Here is a 20,781-nt window from a genome sequence, read left to right as displayed (position 1 = left end):
CACCACTGCGACCTGTATGCTCTAGTCGGCTGGCCCTCGCTACATATTCGTCGCCAGACCCACTGGCTCCAGGTCATCTACAAGTCCACGCTAGGTAAAGCTCCGCCTTATCTCAGTTCACTGGTCACGATGGCAACACCCATCCGTAGCACGCGCTCCAGCAGGTGTATCTCACTGATCATCCCTAAAGCCAACACCTCATTTGGCCGCCTTTCGTTCCAGTACTCTGCTGCCTGTGACTGGAACGAATTGCAAAAATCGCTGAAGTTGGAGACTTATCTCCCTCACCAACTTCAAATCAGCTATCTGAGCAGCTAACCGATCGCTGCAGCTGTACATAGTCTATTGGTAAATAGCCCACCCATTTTCACCTACCTCATCCCCATACTGTTTTTATTTATTTACTTTTCTGCTCTTTTGCACACCAATATCTCTACATGTACATGACCATCTGATCATTTATCACTCCAGTGTTAATCTGCAAAATTGTAATTATTCGCCTACCTCCTCATGCCTTTTGCACACGTTGTATATAGACTCCCCTTTTTTTCCTACTGTGTTATTGACTTGTTAATTGTTTACTCCATGTGTAACTCTGTTCACACTGCTATGCTTTCTTGGCCAGGTCGCAGTTGCAAATGAGAACTTGTTCTCAACTAGCCTACCTGGTTAAATAAAGGTGAAATAAAAATAAAAAAGCTGGAAAACTCTCAAAAGCCAACTGCACATGTGAGCGGTTTGTGACAGAGAAAAATATCTATTTGAAATTGAGGGGAGATCTAATATGCAACAACCGGCATGGGTTGCTAATATGACTAGGATTGTGCTTTGGGCTACTGGACAATGAAAGAAAGTTTATATAAAATTATTGCTTTCATGGATATGTTCTGATTTTGGCTCGGCTGCTTTGAAGCAAGGTAAGACTTAACTCGTATGTAGTAAAAACATTTGCTGTTTGAGATGCAGCAGCAGCTCTTGCGCTGTATGACAGATTTTATGCTCAAAGGTACCATGTGTATGCTGCACACGTGCCAATTTCATTCCCCTAAATTCTGCAATTAATCTATAGTCCGATAAGCATGACCAGTCAAATGTATTTCCATCAATGAATAGGCAAAAAATCATTATTTTGTCTCCCGGACAATTTGTCTGGCGCCGATTTGATTAATCAGTTCTTCAATTTTTTTTTATCGGCCAAAAGCCGGCTATTACCGGCTAACGGAGAAATACAATGTAGGCTAAGTGTTGAAATGGTACTGTAGAATAAAGTAAACAATCTTCACACTGCTATGAAATGTGTACAGTTTAGTCTGCACTCATGGACAGCCCAAAGTTTCTATATACATCTTTCTCCTAGACGTATTTACCATGTGGTATTCCTCCTAAGTGGTTTCTTGGCCGTCTGTCACTAGGTGAAGAACGCAGGGAGGAAGTTGGGCCGGCGGTGTGACATGTGCTCCAACTACGAGAAACAGCTGCAAGTCATCCAGGGCCAGGAGGCAGAGACACGTGATCAGGTAACTCCCTCTCTGAGATACTCTATTACAGTTGGACTTTCTGAAATCTTTACTAAATGCCAAGGATACTTAAAGGGAAGGTACATCTCAAAATCAAAGTCCTTTATTATAGATAAATGTGATCTTTAGTCTTTCCCTATTCAATGGCATATGTTGTGTGGCTATATGAATTCGAATAAATATGTCGACAAGAATCCTAAATGAATAGAAAATATTTGCACCATCTGATTTAGTGTGTTAACTGGTGCCGATCTCTCCCATTCATTTCGCTGGTACTTCTCAGGTAAAGAAGCTCCAGGTGATGCTGCGGCAGGCCAACGACCAGCTGGAGAGAACCCTGAGTGAAAAACAGGAGCTGGAGGACTCTGTGAAAAAGGGAAACGAGGAAACCACTGCCAAGGTCTGTCCTGATTACACACACATACGCACAATTCAGAGTTCTTATGCAAAAAGCGTAAAGTAAAAAAAAAAAAAAAGCTCTTACTTTGTTTGAGTAGTTAGTTATAATCTTCAAAGAATGTACAATGCTCCCTGTTGGATTGTGGATAAATCAGCATACATCATTCCTTTTCTGTAGATTGTATGTTTACTCAGTTATCCCTTGGAGCATGCTGATTTCTTTCTTTGTGTCTCAGGTCGCTGCTCTCATGCAGAGAGTCCACGAGTCGGAGTTGCTGCTCAACACACTACAGGAGGCCTTCAGTCAGGCCAAGAGGAACACACAGGAACGGATGGTGAGCAGCACGTCTCTACTACACCTTCTCAATATAGCCTTTGTTTGGCCCTCCAGTGTCTTAATAATGTCTATATATTCCAGAAAGACTGTGTTAAAAAAAAGATGGCAGCCAAAGCATTTGGACATTCCATCACTGCATGTGCCTTTGATTTAGTGATGCAACTGGCTTTTTTCTGGAATTAAGGAGGATGTTTCTCCTGCCAAAGAGATAGAGCTGGTGGACATGTGATGCAGTGTTCTGCCAGATGGCAGATGTTTGGCCTCTATTTGCCAGTGAATCACACCTGAAGACTGTGGTCGGCAGTTCCATTTTACAGTACATTGAATCATCAGGAGGAAAGAGGGTGATGACATGATTTGACGGAGTGCTGTTTTTGCCATAACCAGGCAGTGCTGATGCAGTCTAGGGAGCAGGTGGCAGACGAACTGAGCAGACTGCAGAGGGACAACGACAGCCTAACAGGCAAACACCGACTCCACTTATCTCTCCAGCAGCAGGAGGACTTCAAACTACCCACCACGGTGCAAGTACGAGACAATCATTCACAGCCACCGTTTTGAGAATTGCTCTCAGGCGCATCTCAATACTGTAAACCATAGCCCTCGATTTGTTTTGTATGTATTTTGTCACACACATTCATAGATTTACAGAATGTCTCTTGACATCTGAATAATAAACATGAGTTCATTGCAAGAACCATCCAGGCTCTTAATTTTCCCCCCAATGCTTACATACCAAGCTTTCTTGGCATTGACAAAGAAGAAAACCACAGTAATATTCAAGAGGTAAATCCAAGACAGATAATGTAGTGTATATTTTAAGCCTAGATTTAGCTTTGTCATATTCTAAGACTTTGGTTGCGTTCCAGATGCACTGATTCTGCACACATTATAGGAGCGTCATGTTGATGTGGTTCCTGAGATGTTAAATACTTCTCCTGGAATTGTAAAGGTCTAGTAATGTTAGCAGACCTGCACAGAATCTGTCTTTCAGAACTGAAACAATCCACTTGTCTGACCAGGTAATATATCACTGACTTTGTTTGATGAACTGACAGGGGACAGCATACTAGGGCCCTTCATTCAGGGGTGTTAAAGATTCTATAGTGTATTTCTTGACCGCTTTGAACAAGTCTTTAGATTGAATCCAAACCTTGATGAAAGTGCGGTAGCTAAACCCTTGTAACCACCTAACTGATTATTTTTTCCCCCCATCCCATATAAACTCATATTGCAGTATTCAATTACTTAAAATAGCTTTTAAAATGAGGAATAGAACAGAGTAACCAGTATAAAAGGGGTGGAAGCAACTGAAATGTATGAGTAAATCATCACCATACACTTCTCCACATGCACAGTCCTCAGAAGCAGACTACCATCTCTGGTTCACACCATCGAGCTATTTACATGCCCATCTGGTAATTCTTTCACCATTCATACCTAGTGTGACTCACTTAAATTGGTATGTGCAACTATTTCTGCTGCCCTCTAGGAACTACAACCACTGGTGCTGCAATTGCGGGAGGACATAGTTGCGGTGCGCACGGCTGCAGACCACCTAGAAGAGAAGCTGAAGGCGGAGATCCTGTTCCTGAAGGAGCAGCTCCAGGCAGAGCAGTGCTTCAAAGAGAACCTGGAGGACACACTACAGATGGAGATAGAGGGCTACAAGGAGGAGAAAGGTGAGGCTCCCCTTCCCATTCCCGAGGCTTGACACAAGGATAGGTCAGAGAAGGGTGAGAAGAACCATGGATGTATATTTGGCATTCATGAAAAGTTACTTAGTTGCGCTATAATCCTCATGCTCATTAATCAAGATATATCTATTGATTCATGTGCCAGATTTACCAAAAGTTTAATTTTGATCTGTATTTACTGGGCAGGTGTAATGTTTATCTATGGCTCTGAGTTGAGATGTCTGGACACCCAATGAGGAAACTGTAGGAGCAGAGAGTGAATACGAGCAATAAAGAAAATCTTCGAAGTTGCATTTTCCAAGAGCCGAAGATGCTAAATATCACCGTTAGCTCAAACTTGTATGACGTAGTTGTGTCATTAGTACACATTTGAGTAGAGTTAAGGGATAAAACATGCTGAGCAAGTGTTCAGCTTCACGGTCCCATAATGAACTCTTCAGCGCAACTGAACTCTGCTTTTCCTTTGAACTTCATAAAAGACCCAGGCTTTCACATTTTCTGAAGATGTTTTTCCCCCTCCTTTCCTTTGTACCCTCTCAAACCTGTCTTTTTCTCCTGTCCTTTTTTCTCGGTTGGTGATTGTTCAGACATCTTGGAAGGTATGAAAAACACTGTCTTGACGAACCTACTGAGGCTGTTTGTGTGTGTTAATGCTGTAAATGTTGGACTAATGACTGTAGGACACAGAAACTCACTCGCTGCAGTAATGTTTTTGAACATGTGGCATGCCAAATTGGTATAGGAATTTAGGATTATGGATGTCACAGCACATACATTTTAGTCATTTGGCAGATGCTCTTATCCAAAGCGACTTACAGGTGCGATTTCGGGTTAAGTACCTTGCTCAATGTCTTAGCCATTCACATCGCTCTTCTTAGTCAGCATGGGTATGATAGAATAACATGCCTCACTGCTAGTAATACCATTCATGTGGCATCACAACTTTGTTTTTGTCTATTTTGTTTTCAGAAATGTTCAAATGAAATACACTGCTTAAAGTGCCGTGCAGAAAACCCATGTTCTGCAATGGCTGAATTCTGGCCCAAGTTATCAACACTTCCTTGATTGCTCTTTGTGTCAGTCGAATAGTTTGGAGGAGCACTGTTTGCTTGCTTAGTAGCCCACACATCACTCCCCTTGGCAAACCGTGCTAATTCATTATTCATGAGTGATGAGTCATTTCTGAGGTTGATGTTCTGATTTACCATCATAATGGCACTGTAATAAGCCTTCTATCTCTTTTCTCTCCTTCCGCCAGCGTCATTCTCCAGTCTGAAAACCGAGCTGGAGCGTGTGAAAGATGAGAAAGAACAGGTAAATTAAATGTAGGGAGTCTGCATGTGAAGTCAGATTTCCTTGAGTGGCTGCCTTCAATAACATAATCCCAGTTTAGGCCTAAAATCACTGGCTTGTTAGAGTAGTAGTTGCTGTTTTGAAATGTGTGGAATAAGGTGAACAAATGTAGGTGTGAGTGATTTTTATTTACCATCACCAATGTGTCAATGTGAATAACTCCTGGCCAATATCAGTGGTCACTGACCATAGATGTGTAGAGCTACAAGGTGTGTAGGCTTTGGCTCAAGCCTTATATGTACACAACTGAATTAACGAAGGTCTTGATGTTTAGTTGAATTTGACGTTTGAGTTCTGAGCTGGAACAAAAGCCTGTGCACCTAACTCTACCAGGACCAGGGTTGGAGGCCACTGGCTTAACATTGTTTTGCAATGCAGACTGTTTGTAGCCTTGTTGGCGTGCAGACCACGTGACACAGCAAGAGGATCGGTGCCCCACTGGTCTGGACAGGTGGCCGTTATAATTCCATATTCCACTCTTTTCGAGAGTGGACGCATTGATTGGTTCTCTTAAATGTTTTTTTTTCCTGGGGGGTTGGATTTGAAAATCCAACACTTGTAATGGAGGGAGGCGGATCTCGGGGACTGTGTGGATGTCCATGTGGGTGTTTGAGTGAGAAAGACGGAGGAGAACCACTAAGGCACAGCCCCTTTCATTATCGACACATCGTGCTGACATCTAGCAGCCTCCCCAGAATGAAGTCAGGAGGACTTCAAGTTTGGTACTAGACTATTTGTGCCAGTAGTTATTAATAAGCCTGATTGATGTGCTAATTTCCCAGCTGGAGAGCAGCTTGGCAGAGAAGAGCAAGACATTAGCGAGTGTCCAGGGTCTGAAGAGCAGTCTGGAGGAGCAGCTCAGAGATCTCACCACAACCAAGGTCAGAGGTTAAAACTGGCCACTGCTGTTCCTTTCTCACCTATCTGTGATAAGTCTCAACATCCTGTGGGAGTAGTGATACTGTGTGTCTCTGTGTGTGGGGGGGCAGACTTCTCTGGAGGCTCAGGCTTTGGATGAGAAGGACAAAGCACAGCGCTTGCAGACGGAGCTGGACGTCAGTGAGCAGGTGCAGAGGGACTTTGTCAAGCTCTCCCAGAACCTCCAGGTACGGACCGCAATGCCGCATGGTTACCATGGCAACCAGTTTGAGATCGCAAACTGGTTACTTCAGTTTTTTTGTCTTCAGACTGGAGTGTTTAACATTCATAGATATAGGACAGCAAATACACCTCCAATTATGTATTATAGGTTATGTACGACCATTCCGCTTCCATTGGTAAGCAATGCATGCCTTCCCCTAGAAATACATAAGCACTTACATACTTGTAAAATGTGTAAAAGTATTTGATCAGGATTTTTGATGTAGATCTCAGACATAACTTTGTATTTGACAAAAATTGATCTTTACCTTGTCTGACCTTACATTTGATAGGTCCGCATGATCGTGGTATTACTATGGCAATGGTACTCCAACTGCTAAAGTACACCTCTTACCATGGCAACCATATTCCTCCCCGGCAACCATATACAGCACCTCATTGGTGCTTTTAACATTATTTGATAGTGGCTTATTTTACCCTATCTCTGATGTGCTGCCCCTGATATGTGAGATGTAACCTACATGGCTGTATGGGTATTTCTAGATCCAGGGTATACGAGGCCTGGAACCTGCTGGTTTTCTGTTCTACCTGATAATTAATTCCACCCACCTGTTGTCCAAGTTCTAAATCTGTCCCTGATTAGAGGGGAACAATGGAAAAAAAACAGTGGAACTGGCTTAGAGATCCACAGTTGAGTTTGAGGGTTCTAGGTTATCTGGTAAATTCAATCATGCAATCACACTCTTCCCCTCAGGTCCAGTTGGAGCGGATCAGACAGACTGACTCTCTCGACCGTATCCGAGCCATCCTCAACAACACCAATTTAACTGACATCAGCCAGCTCCCAGAGACATGATACCCATGGCTGAAGAAACTGCATTCCCCCTCCTTCCACTCTATCTCACTGGCCTAATGAAATTCTCCTACCCCTCCAGCCCCCCTCCCCCCCAATGGAAGGGCTCAGGATGGATAAGAGCGGTGTGGGTGTTTTTAAATAAAGACTAAATCCAAGGTGGAGGATGAAAAAATACATTGTTTGTACAGGAGGATTTGGAGCATACCAAGACAGGAGTGAACACTACTACTAAGAGGTTGCAAATAACTAAATGACTGTTTCCTGCAGAGTGGCAATTCCTGCCTGTTTATCTGTCCTGTGTTTTTACTGTAGATATTGGATATTGTAGCCTTCTAAGGCACTTTCTTCTACAACAGGGATCATCAACTTGATTCAGCCACGGGACAATTTTTTTCTTGAGTGGATGGTCAGGAGGTTGGAACATAATTACAAATAATTGTAGACTGCAAATTGACCACAAGAAGCCTAAACAGATATTTGACTAAAACAATCATTTAAAACCTTGCTTAAGTTTTTATACCATCACATAGATCTCTCTGTGTCGGAATACTTTGGAACATATTTCAAAAATTAAAATCACTTGGAGCTTATTTGTTGGAATTTTTATAATATTTTATTTCCAACAAATATAATCACCGGGGTCAAATTTGGCCTGTGGGCCGCCAGTTGGAACTCTGAACTCCCAACTTCGTTCAGGTAATGGGAACAAATGGATCCACAAAATGTCTGCCATGTCTGCAAGTGGTTAATAAAATGCTCCCACTTTTTCTCACTCACACACCCTTGAGTTTACTCTCTCTTTCTCTCTCCATGCTTTTGTAGTTCATTTTCATCCTGTTGGGCCTATGGCAAAGACTTAATGAAGGAGATTCATAGAAATGTGTACATAATAATGTAAACAGAATATACACAGTATTAGGTAAACCACCCTTTCACAAAAAATGGTTCACTCCTATAGACTGAGTCATGTGGCCTTGGCTATCTATATAAAGCAGGCAGCGGGTATCGGGGCATTCATTCAGTTACTGTCCGATTGAATGTTCGAATGAGCTAAATGACTGACCAATGCGACTTTGAGCGTGATGATCGCCAGGCGCGCCCATTACAGTATCTTAAACTGTCAGCCTGGGCTTTCCCCCCACAAACAGGCAAATAACGGCGCAGTTCAACAGTGGTGTGCAGGAGGCATCTCGGAACGCACAACTCGTCGGTCCTTTTCACGGATGGGCTATTGCAGCAGACCACCACACCGGGTTCCACTCCTATCAGCTAAAAACAAGACGCAGCAGCTCCAGTAGGCACGCGATCACTGGACAATTGAGGAATGGAAAACATTGCCGTGTCCAACGAATCCCGGTCCCTGATACGTCATGCAAGATTTGACATAAGCAGCATGAATCCATGGCCCCATCCCGCCTGGTGTCAACGGTACAGGCTGCTGGTGTAATGGTGTAGGGCAGGTATTCCCAAACTGGGATATGCGCAATGCCATCCGGGGTACAGCAAATAAAAGTGATTCAAATGTTTTTTAATGTAGATTATTTTCATCTTCACATTTTCAAACAGACCATTTACATTTTCGAACAGGACTATACGTTTGGGTGAGGTTTTTTTCTCGCATGAGTAGCCTCGCTTCACTGCCAAATGTAAAATTAAACCATCTAGTGTTCAGCGAAATAACACATTGTCAAATGCATGTAGCCTAGTCAAAAAATGTACATCCAATCACATGAACCGTTACACTGAACCGTTCCACAATGGTCCGTATGTAGCCAAATGTAGCTGCTGCTCATTCCGTTTGCTCGAAAATTGATTAATGGCTAAAACAAGTAAGGCCGGTGTCCATAGAGACACATACCAATTCTACAGGTAGTACTGCTACTGTTAGTGTTTATATACTGGAGAGTCGAGACCAAATCACGGACGCTGGACAGAGTGGATTTCAGTTGTAACAAAAGGCAGTTTATTGAGTCAAAAGATATCTTGTCCTGCAGATTTAACGTGCACGGACCTAGTTCATATAACTCTGTATGGAGTCAGGTGAAAAAGGGACTGAGACATTGGTTTACAGCAGATTTTATACATGGAATATGTAGGTGGAGTCTTGTTGTGTTGGTCTTCTGAATGGTCCCGAAGGGTTGGAGGCGGACCTGCTCTCGCCAGAGCAGGAGCCCCATTGGTGCAGAGCAGAGTCTTCTGCTCTGAGCACCCGACCAGTAGAGGGGGGTCAGATGTGTGTGTTTAAACAAGAAGGTATTTGTGTGTCAGGAAATCTGATACAGGAGAGCAGAGGGGGTCGTGAAACAACAGAGCTGAGGGGGGCAGTTTTATTGCTGGGTGTGTGAGCTGGATCCTGTTTTAGCAGGGGTACGTAAAATGACTTGAGTCAGGCGGTTTAGCTTGGCGCTGTATAATATATGAGCTATGTGTATGAACATTTATATATATATATATGACACTACCACTACCAGCAGTAGTGCACCTGGCGACTACACAAGTTGTTCTGCTTCCACGAGCACATCCAATGCTAGCATCAGTAATTCTACATTTGTTGTTAGCCCAGCTAGCATGGACACTGACAGTTGTGAATCTGATGAAGCCGAAGAGCTACTGCCACCTTACCCCGGAAAGCACCGAACAACAGACAGTGTCGTTGAACCATCAAATATGCGCAAATATGATGACTACATTGATTTGGGGTTCACTTATATTGGGAGTAGTGCCTTTCCTCAGTACCTTTGCACATATAACACACTGGCTATCTCACAACTAGATGAAACCTCCACTCTTGAGCAGACATTTAGAAACAAAACATGCCAATTTCAAAAATAAGATACAGGAGTTTTTTGAGCGAGAATTAAGACGACTTTCGAGTAGTAAGACATGTATAAAAGCAACAGATACCATTAATAAGTAGGGGCTAGAAGTGTCTTATATGGTGAGCTACCGTGTGGCTAGGACAGTCAAGCACCATACTATGGTGAAGGACTTCATTCTTCCTGCTACCGCAGATATGGCTGGAACAATGCTGGGGAAAAGGCCCCAAAAAAACGATATAGACAATGTCTTCATCAAACAACACTGTTTCTCGACGTATCAGTGACATGGCAGGAGATGTTTTGAAACAATTACTGCTTCGCATACAAGCCAGTGAATTTTATGCGTTACAGCTGGATGTGTCAACAGAAGTGGCGGGCCTTGCACAGCTCCTGGTATATGTCTGTTACGTTTATGGGGGTTCCATTAAGGAAGACATCCTCTTCTGCAAACCACTGGAAACCAGGACAACAGGAGAGGATCATTTTAAAGTACTGGGCAGCTTTGTGACATCAAATGGACTTTGGTGGTCAAAATGTGTTGGTATCTGTACTGATGACACAAAAGCCATGACAGGGAGACATAGGGGAGTGGTAACGTGCGCGCAAGCAGTTGCTCCCAATGCCACTTGGGTACACTGCAGCATCTACCGAGAGGCTCTTGCTGCCAAGGGAATGCCTGACAGCATAAAAGAGCAAGGCCCCTGAAATCTTGTGTATTTTCTGTATTATGCAATGATTTGGGCAGCAACCATGTAGTGCTTTTTACTACATACAGAAGTGAGCTGGTTATCAAGGGGCAAAGTATTGACATGTTCTTTTAAATTGAGAGATGAGCTTTAAGTTTTCTTTATTGACCATAATTTTCAATTGTCTGACCGCTTGCATGATGAGTTTCTCACACGTCTGGCCTATCTGGGTGACTCTCCAACAATATTCAATGTGCGGGACAAATTTGAAGTTGGTGCCCCTCTCTGCATTAACAAGGACAACACATGTCTTATCATCATTGTATGTTTTGTGTGCAAATTAACTCAAGCTTACGGACAATGCCAAATGTGATATAGCGAAGCACCTGAGTTAGCTGGGTGCGCAATTACCCAGGTACTTTCCCGAACGGATGACAAACAACTGGATTAGTTATTCCTTTCATGCCCTGTCTCCAGTCCACTTACCGATATCTGAACAAGAGAGCCTCATCAAAATTGCAACAAGCGGTTCTGTGAAAATTGAATTTAATCAGAAGCTACTGCCAGATTTCTGGATTGGGCTGCGCTCAGAGTATCCTGCCTTGGCAAATCGTGCTGTTAAGACACTGATGCCCTTTGCAACCACGTACCTATGTGAGACTGGATTTCTGGCCCTCACTAGCATGAAACTAAGTACAGGCACAGACTGTGGAAAATGATTTAAGACTGAGACTCCAATACAACCCAACATTGCAGAGTTATGTGCATCCTTTCAAGCACACCCTTCTCATTAACCTGTGGAGAGTTATTCACAATTTTCAATGAACAAAAAATGGTTTATATGTAAGATGGTTAAATAAAGAGCAAAATTATTATTTGTGCCCTGGTCCTTTAAGAGCTGTTTGTCACTTCCCACGAGCCGGGTTGTGACAACTCACACCCATTCTTATGTTTAATAAATGTATCATATAGTGTGTGTGTGTGTGAGACAGGCTTACAATGATAGCAAAAAGTATTATTTGAGAGTGCACTGACCCTGGTGCTAGAGGGGGTACGCAGCTGGAGGTTGAATGTTTGAAGGGGTACGGGACTATAAAAAGTTTGGGAACCACTGGTGTAGGGAATATTTTCCTGGCACATGTTAGGTATCTTTGATATCAATTGAGCAATGTTTCCATGCCCCAAAGAATTCTGGCTGTTCTGAGGGCAAAGGGGGGGTCTGACCTGGTACTAGAGGGGTGTACTTAATAAACTGAGGGGTGTACCTAATAAACTGTATGTAAACCCAGCAACAACAAAAAAAATATCCTCTCACAATCAACTGCATTTATTTTCAGCAAACTTAACGTGTAAATATTTGTATGAACATAAGATTCAACAACTGAGACAAACTGAACAAGTTCCACAGAAATGGAATAATGTGTTCCTGAACAAAGGCGGGGGTCAAAATCAAAAGTAAGTCAGTATCTGGTGTGGCCACCAGCTGCATTAAGTACTGCAGTGCATCTCCTCATGGACTGCACCAGATTTGCCCGTTCTTGCTGTGAGATGTTACCCCACTCTTCCACCAAGGCACCTGTAAGTTCCCAGACATTTCTGGGAGGAATGGCTGTGGCCTCACCCTCCGATCCAACAGGTCCCAGACATGCTTAATGGGATTGAGATCCGGGCTCTTCGCTGGCACTGGCAGAACACTGACATTCCTTTCTTGCAGGAAATCATGCACAGAACAAGCAGTATGGCTGGTGGCATTGTCATGCTGGAGGGTCATGTTAGGATGAGCCTGCAGGAAGGGTACCACATGAGGGAGGAGGAGGTCTTCCCTGTAACGCACAGCGTTGAGATTGAGCTTGTCATTGCAGGCAGTCCGATGCTGTAACACACCGCCCCATGAGAGACCCTCCACCTCCGAATCGATCCCGCTCCAGAGTACAGGCCTTGGTGTAACGCTCATTTTGATAAATGCATATCCGACCACCCCTAGTGAGACAAAACCACGACTTGTCAGTGAAGAAGAGCACTTTTTGCCAGTCCTGTCTGGTCCAGCGACGGTGGGTTTGTGCCCATAGGCGACGTTGTTGCCGGTGCTGTCTGGTGAGGACCTGCCTTACAACAGGCCTACAAGTCCTCAGTCCTGGGATTATGCATTCCTGGTGTAACTCGGGCAGTTGTTGTTGCCATCCTGTACCTTTCCCGCAGGTGTGATGTTCGGATGTACCGATCCTGTGCAGGTGTTGTTACACGTGGTCTGCCACTGTGTGGACGATCAACTGTCTGTCCTGTCTCCCTGTAGCGCTGTCTTATGTGCCTCACATTAAGGACATTGCACTTTATTGCCCTTGCCACATCTGTAGTCCTCATGCCTCCTTGCAGCATGCCTAAGGCACGTTCATGCAGATGAGCAGAGACCCTGGGCGTTTTTCTTTTGGGTGTTTTTCAGAGTCAGTAGAAAGGCCTCTTTAGTGTCCTAAGTTTTCATAACTGTGACCTTAATTGCCTACCGTCTGTAAGCTGTAGTGGACCGTTCCACGGGTGCATGTTCATGAATTGTTTATGGTTCATTGAACAAGCATAGGAAACAGTGTTTAAACCCTTTACAATGAAGATCTGTGACGTTATTTGGATTCATTTCTTGGAATGCCATTATAGTTGAGGCCAGTAGGCCGTCATTGTAAAATAAGAATTTGTTCTTAACGGACTTGCCTAGTTTAAATTTTAAAAACTATGTATATACGTGTCTATGTTTACACATATACATTACTAGTCAAAAGTTTGGACACACCTACTCATTCAAGGGTTTTTCTTTGTTTTTACTATTTTCTACATTGTAGAATAATAGTGAAGACATCAAAACTATGAAATAACACACATGGAACCATGTAGTAACCAAAAGTGTTGAACAAATTAAAATATATTTTATATTTGAAATTCTTCAACGTAGCCACCCTTTGCCTTGAGGAAAGCTTTGCACACTCTTGGCATTCTCTCAACCAGCTTCATCTGGAATGCTTTTCCATCAGTCTTGAAGGAGTTCCCACATATGCTGAGCACTTGTTGGCTGCTTTTCCTTCAACTCATCCCAAACTACCTCAATTGGGTTGAAGGCCAGGTCATCTAATGCAGCACTGTCGTTTCAATTTGCTTATTTGAGCTGTTCTTGCCATAATATGGACTTTTTTTTAACCAAATAGGGCTATTTTCTGCATACCACACTTATCTTGTCACAACACAAATGATTGGCTCAAATGCATTAGGAAGCAAAGAAATTCCACATGAACTTTTAACAACACACACCACCGCCAAGTGTGCAAAGCTGTAATCAAGGTGAAGGGTGGCTACTATGAAAACACTCAAATATATTTTTGATTTAACACTTTATGCTTTAAATCAAATCAAATGTATTTATATAGCCCTTCGTACATAAGCTGATATCTCAAAGTGCTGTACAGAAACCCAGCCTAAAACCCCAAACAGCAAGCAATGCAGGTGTAGAAGCACGGTGGCTAGGAAAAACTCCCTAGAAAGGCCAAAACCTAGGAAGAAACCTAGAGAGGAACCAGGCTATGTGGGGTGGCCAGTCCTCTTCTGGCTGTGCCGGGTGGAGATTATAACAGAACATGGCCAAGATGTTAAAATGTTCATAAATGACCAGCATGGTCGAATAATAATAAGGCAGAACAGTTGAAACTGGAGCAGCAGCATGGCCAAGTGGACTGGGGACAGCAAGGAGTCATCATGTCAGGTAGTCCTGGGGCATGGTCCTAGGGCTCAGGTCCTCCGAGAGAGAGAAAGAAAGAGAGAAGGCGAGAATTAGAGAATGCACACTTAGATTCACACAGGACACCGAATAGGACAGGAGAAGTACTCCAGATATAACAAACTGACCCTAACCCCTCGACACATAAACTACTGCAGCATAAATACTGGAGGCTGAGACAGGAGGGTTCAGGAGACACTGGCCCCATCCGAGGACACCCCCGGACAGGGCCAAAAAGGAAGGATATAACCCCACCCACTTTGCCAATGAACCTACAATATGATTCCATGTGTAATTTCATACTTTTGATGTCTTCACTATTATTCTACAACGTAGAAAATAGTGAAAATAAAAACCTTTGAATGAGTAGGTGCCTAAATGTTTGACTGGTACTGTATATGTTATACATATACACGTACATACATATTTCGTTTTTTTATTTAACCTTTATTTAACTAGGCAAGTCCGTTTAGAACAAATTCTTATTTTACATTGACGGCCTACCGGCCTCAACTGTTATGGCATTCCAAGAAATGAATGAGGGCAGGGTAACAACTTCAGTATTACTTAATCAATGCAATATATATATACACACACATACATACATAAAGTACCATTTGAATAAAACAGCTACAGCTCCAATACTATGGTCTCTTACCCCATGCCTGCATCCAGTAGTACTTCTGATCTGCCTCAGCCTGTGGTCTCTGACTTGTAGAATGGATGGAGGGCCAAACATACTTGCTTGATTTGTAGGCTGTGTCCCAATAGTATGAAATAGGTTCATTTTGCTTTACTAGTCTCCTTTTCTTTAGGACCTCAGGCAGGTGAAATGACTGGTTATGTACAAAACATATTGCTCACGTCTATACATTTGTGGGAACCGTTGAGACACAGCCATAGGGACAGTAATGACCAATTATCACAATGGAATGGACAGGGTTGGGGAGTAACGGATTACAAAAAATGAAATGTAATCCATTACCAGCGAAAATTGTACTCAACGTTACAGATACTTCTGAAAAACGATATAATTACTTCAACCATTACTTTTACATTCAGAAAGGATGTTTGCAAAAAAAACGACACTTCTCTGTTTACTCAATGACATTCAAATCAGCATCTAAAAAAGCCACAAGCTTTAAGTTTGCTCCACGTGAGCGAGTCTGACCACAAGTCAGATACCCCTATAATGACACACCAAATGTGTTTGATGGATCGCGGAAAAAGAGCAGGAATAGGCTTTTGTAGGCTACAGTCCAAGCTATGTCTTCCAATAGTGTGACTGCTGTCGGCATCCAAAGATTATCCAACTTGAATAAATCAAATCCAATTTTATTTGTCACATACACATGGTTAGCAGATGTTAATGCGAGTTTTGTGAAATGCTTGTGCTTTTAGTTCCGACAATGCAGTAATAACCAACGAGTAATCTAACCTAACAATTTCACAACAACTACCGTATACACACAAGTGTAAAGGGATGAAGAATATGTATATAAAGATATATGAATGAGTGATGGTACAGAACGGCATAGGCAATATGCAGTAGCTGGTATAGAGTACAGTATATACATATGAGATGAGTAATGTAGGGTATGTAAATATTATATTAAGTGGCATTGTTTAAAGTGGCTAGTGATACATTTTTTACATCCATTTTTCCATTATTAAAGTGGCTGGAGTTGAGTCAGTATGTTGGCAGCAGCCACTCAATGTTAGTGGTGGCTGTTTAACAGTCTGATGGCCTTGAGATTGAAAAACAGCTTCTGTCTCATGGTCCCAGCTTTGATGCACCTGTACTGACCTCGCCTTCTGGATGATAGCGGGGTGAACAGGCAGTGGCTCGGGTGGTTGTTGTCCTTGATGATCTTTATGGCCTTCCTGTGACATCGGGTGGTGTATGTGTCCTGGAGGGCAGGTAGTTTGCCCCCGGTGATGCGTTGTGCAGACGCTGTCTGTGTGGGTGGACCAATTTGTCTGTGATGTGTACGCCGAGGAACTTAACTTTACCACCCTCTCCACTACTGTCCCATCGATGTGGATAGGGGGGTGCTCCCTCTGCTGTTTCCTGAAGTCCACGATCATCTCCTTTGTTTTGTTGACGTTGAGTGTGAGGTTATTTTCCTGACACCACACTCCAATAAACGTTCGGAGGTAAGGATGACAACAGTGGTGTAGACAACAGTGGCGATACGGAAATCACTTCATATATCTACATAGATCATTGATGTGAATCACTCCTGCTCTCTCATTAAGCTATTTATGCCTTTCGGAGTGTGGTTGCGGATGTCTGTTCACAAATCTAAATGTGTATTTGAATCCAATAAAAGTTTAATTCAATTCGTTTAAGCTGCCTATCAATCATTGTTTTTGAAACCAATGGACAGCCAGTGAAAAACTGTGCTCTTGCAAAAGCTGCGTAGTGCGGATCCAAGCCAATGGAATAAAAGTGGAAATTTTATTGCTCAATCTAATTCATGCTGCTGATTTTAAAAATACATTTAAAAAGTTCCAATTTACACATGCTCAAACTTGCACACTTTTGATAGACTTGATGGGGAAATCTGTAGTTGCTACATCCATGTTTGGACTTTGATTCCATTGATTCTTGAAGAATATAACTTATAAATGGCTCATGAGTTTAGTTCAATTGTCACACTCCATGAGAATCCAAAATATGAGCTTGTTTAAGTCCGATGTTTGTAAATGTATAGCCTCAACATCGTTAAAACAATTTTTATATATTGGATGGTCAGTCCTTGCATCGATCGCTCTGTCTATTAATCTGAGTGTGGTTATACTTCTCCAGGCCCATCCCTCAGTTTTTTTTTTTTACCAAAACACAGGCGGGGTGTCCGTTATGTTATTTTTTCATCTGTGGATTTGCCCTTTAAACAGCTGCATATTATCAAGCTATCAGTGTCACCAACAAAAAGGTACACAATAGGCCTATAGCAAATGGCATTCATTTTTCACATGCAAATATCCTTTTTCAGTAGAGCTCAAAGCATGCCATTCCATGAGCGCAGCATGTATTTTTCAACTCAACTCAATGAGCCCAATCAGTCCTCCATGACAACAAAGTCATAAAAAACAGTAGGGCTCGCTAATAAATCATTAGTTTTGGGGTCATGCTCAGGTAAAACAATTTGGTTAATCTATACTTCCATATTCACAAATCCTATTCTTGAAGATCAAGGGGTATAACATTTATTGGATTGACTGGAATTCTGATAGTTCGTTTTTTTAAATGTAAAGATATAATTGAATCATTATTATATGTGGTAGAAAGCAATGGGTTAGAAGAAGCCTACATAACCAACCCATAAAGTAAAATGTAACATCCATGGCCAGCTAAAGAGGCATTATCACTGATTTTTCCTGCAATAGATGTGGTTCAATTGGTAACATACATTGTCTTCTAATGCCTCTTAATAAAGGGACAGTAATGGAATTTAATCAGATTGTTACAGAGTTTGGGTAATCCAAAAGTTACGTTACTGATTACAATTTGACAGGTAACTAGTAACTAACAGATTACATTTAGAAAGTAACCTACCCAACCCTGGGAATGGATAATCTGTAGAACTACCTAATTGACTACTGAAGGGTGGATTTTTAAATGGTCAGGATCACTGTTGACAATATTCCTTTTCACATTTTCAGTGTATCTTTTTGTGCGACAGGCCTGGATGTTAATTAACAGTAAATTGTTTTTGAAAATATACAGTGCCTTGCGAAAGTATTCGCCCCCCTTGAACTTTGCGACCTTTTGCCACATTTCAGGCTTCAAACATAAAGATATAAAACTGTATTTGTTTTTGTGAAGAATCAACAACAAGTGGGACACAATCATGAAGTGGAACGACATTTATTGGATATTTCAAACTTTTTTAACAAATCAAAAACTGAAAAATTGGGCGTCCAAAATTATTCAGCCCCCTTAAGTTAATACTTTGTAGCGCCACCTTTTGCTGTGATTACAGCTGTAAGTCGCTTGGGGTATGTCTCTATCAGTTTTGCACATCGAGAGACTGAATTTTTTCCCCCATTCCTCCTTGCAAAACAGCTCGAGCTCAGTGAGGTTGGATGGAGAGCATTTGTGAACAGCAGTTTTCAGTTCTTTCCACAGATTCTCGATTGGATTCAGGTCTGGACTTTTGACTTGGCCATTCTAACACCTGGATATGTTTATTCTTGAACCATTCCATTGTAGATTTTGCTATGTTTTGGATCATTGTCTTGTTGGAAGACAAATCTCCATCCCAGTCTCAGGTCTTTTGCAGACTCCATCATGTTCTTCCAGAATGGTCCTGTATTTGGCTCCATCCATCTTCCCATCAATTTTAACCATCTTCCCTATCCCTGCTGAAGAAAAGCAGGCCCAAACCATGATGCTGCCACCAGCATGTTTGACAGTGGGGATGGTGTGTTCAGGGTGATGAGCTGTGTTGCTTTTACGCCAAACATAACATTTTGCATTGTTGCCAAAAGTTCCATTTTGGTTTCATCTGACCAGAGCACCTTCTTCCACATGTTTGGTGTGTCTCCCAGGTGGCTTGTGGCAAACTTTAAAACAACACTTTTTGTGGATATCTTTAAGAAATGGCTTTCTTCTTGCCACTCTTCCATAAAGTCCAGATTTGTGCAATATACGACTGATTGTTGTCCTATGGACAGAGTCTCCCACCTCAGCTGTAGATCTCTGCAGTTCATCCAGAGTGATCATGGGCCTCTTGGCTGCCTCTCTGATCAGTCTTCTCCTTGTATGAGCTGAAAGTTTAGAGGGGCGGCCAGGTCTTGGTAGATTTGCAGTGGTCTGATACTCCTTCCATTTCAATATTATCGCTTGCAGAGTGCTCCTTGGGATGTTTAAAGCTTGGGAAATCTTTTTGTATCCAAATCCAGCTTTAAACTTCTTCACAACAGTAACTCGGACCTGCCTGGTGTGTTCCTTGTTCTTCATGATGCTCTCTGCGCTTTTAACGGACCTCTGAGTCTATCACAGTGCAGGTGCATTTATACGGAGACTTGATTACACACAGGTGGATTGTATTTATCATCATTAGTCATTTAGGTCAACATTGAATCATTCAGAGATCCTCACTGAACTTCTGGAGAGAGTTTGCTGCACTGAAAGTAAAGGGGCTGAATAATTTTGCACGCCCAATTTTTCAGTTTTTGATTTGTTAAAAAAGTTTGAAATATCCAATGTCATTCCACTTCATGATTGTGTCCCACTTGTTGTTGATTCTTCACAAAAAATACAGTTTTATATCTTTATGTTTGAAGCCTGAAATGTGGCAAAAGGTCGCAAAGTTCAAGGGGGCCGAATACTTTCGCAAGGCACTGTAGTCTGGCTTGTTTCTCTTGCAAAAAAATTATTCTCTCTACTTGATATTTTGTATTTAATTTCACATGTAGTTTTGTTCCGGCTGCATCACTCGTCACCAATACTCTTGCAACCTCAAGTCATTTGAGGGGGGCAATGACATAAGTCTTTCTGTAAAGTCTTTCCACATTGAACATTATCCGATTCACCAACACTGTCACTAGTTTCATGGAGTTTCTGGCACATAACTTCTTGAGCACCTTCTGACGTTTCTCTAACATCAGTGGATAAAACATAACCACTCACCTCTACTAGGGAATAGAGAAGGCATCCTGGTCCGCTTAAGTGTAGGTGTCACGTCTCAGTGGAAATTATGAATAGTGTGAAAAATCAGTTGGCTCATCATGGTTGTATCCTACTTTTGAGTTTTACTTTGTTTCCAAGGAACTGAGTACTCTTCCTGTTGGTTTCATGTCCCTTGGACAGAACGGTCCATGTATGGACATGGGCATGTATGGAAGATGGAATTTTTGGATCAGAATGAATATGGTTTTGGCAATGACATTTATGATCATTACCAATAGCAAGAACTGTACAAAAAGTTCAGTCCCTGGCATCAGAAAAGCTAGTTCAGCAACATAGCACATTTTCAACATGGGTTGTTCAAGGAATCTCAACAGGCAGTTAAAGTCAAAGAATGGTTGGCTTTGAGGAAGAAAAAGCTTCTACATTTCGATCTACTTAATACAGACTTTTCCAAAAATGTAATGCACCGTGAACTATTTGCATTTGAATGTTTCAGCTCATTTCTCTAGTCAGTTTTAAATGCTGGTAGTTAAGTTATCTGTGGGTAAAATGCTTTATCACTCATTGGCTGATGTGACTGGGGTTCTTAGGGTGATTCTATGGAAACTCTTTAGACAT

The 20,781-nt window shown here is 42.2% G+C and overlaps 1 protein-coding gene across 1 annotated transcript in view; it reads left to right on the top strand.

Annotated features, from left to right (window-relative positions):
• The window catches only part of LOC118391090 (rab GTPase-binding effector protein 1-like), a 34,478-nt gene extending 26,440 nt beyond the window's left edge, over positions 1–8,038 (top strand). Inside the window, exons 11-19 of the mRNA XM_035782101.2 lie at positions 1,413–1,517; positions 1,801–1,917; positions 2,153–2,251; positions 2,641–2,781; positions 3,746–3,935; positions 5,209–5,264; positions 6,086–6,184; positions 6,293–6,409; positions 7,159–8,038. Coding sequence (XP_035637994.1) covers positions 1,413–1,517; positions 1,801–1,917; positions 2,153–2,251; positions 2,641–2,781; positions 3,746–3,935; positions 5,209–5,264; positions 6,086–6,184; positions 6,293–6,409; positions 7,159–7,260 — 1,026 coding nt within the window. The 3' untranslated portion in view covers positions 7,261–8,038. The remainder of the gene's footprint in view (positions 1–1,412; positions 1,518–1,800; positions 1,918–2,152; positions 2,252–2,640; positions 2,782–3,745; positions 3,936–5,208; positions 5,265–6,085; positions 6,185–6,292; positions 6,410–7,158) is intronic.
• Positions 8,039–20,781: the final 12,743 nt, after the last annotated feature.

Source organism: Oncorhynchus keta, chromosome 12 (assembly GCF_023373465.1).
Source record: "Oncorhynchus keta strain PuntledgeMale-10-30-2019 chromosome 12, Oket_V2, whole genome shotgun sequence".
NCBI lineage: Eukaryota > Metazoa > Chordata > Actinopteri > Salmoniformes > Salmonidae > Oncorhynchus > Oncorhynchus keta.
This window is presented reverse-complemented; position numbering and strand designations above follow the sequence as displayed.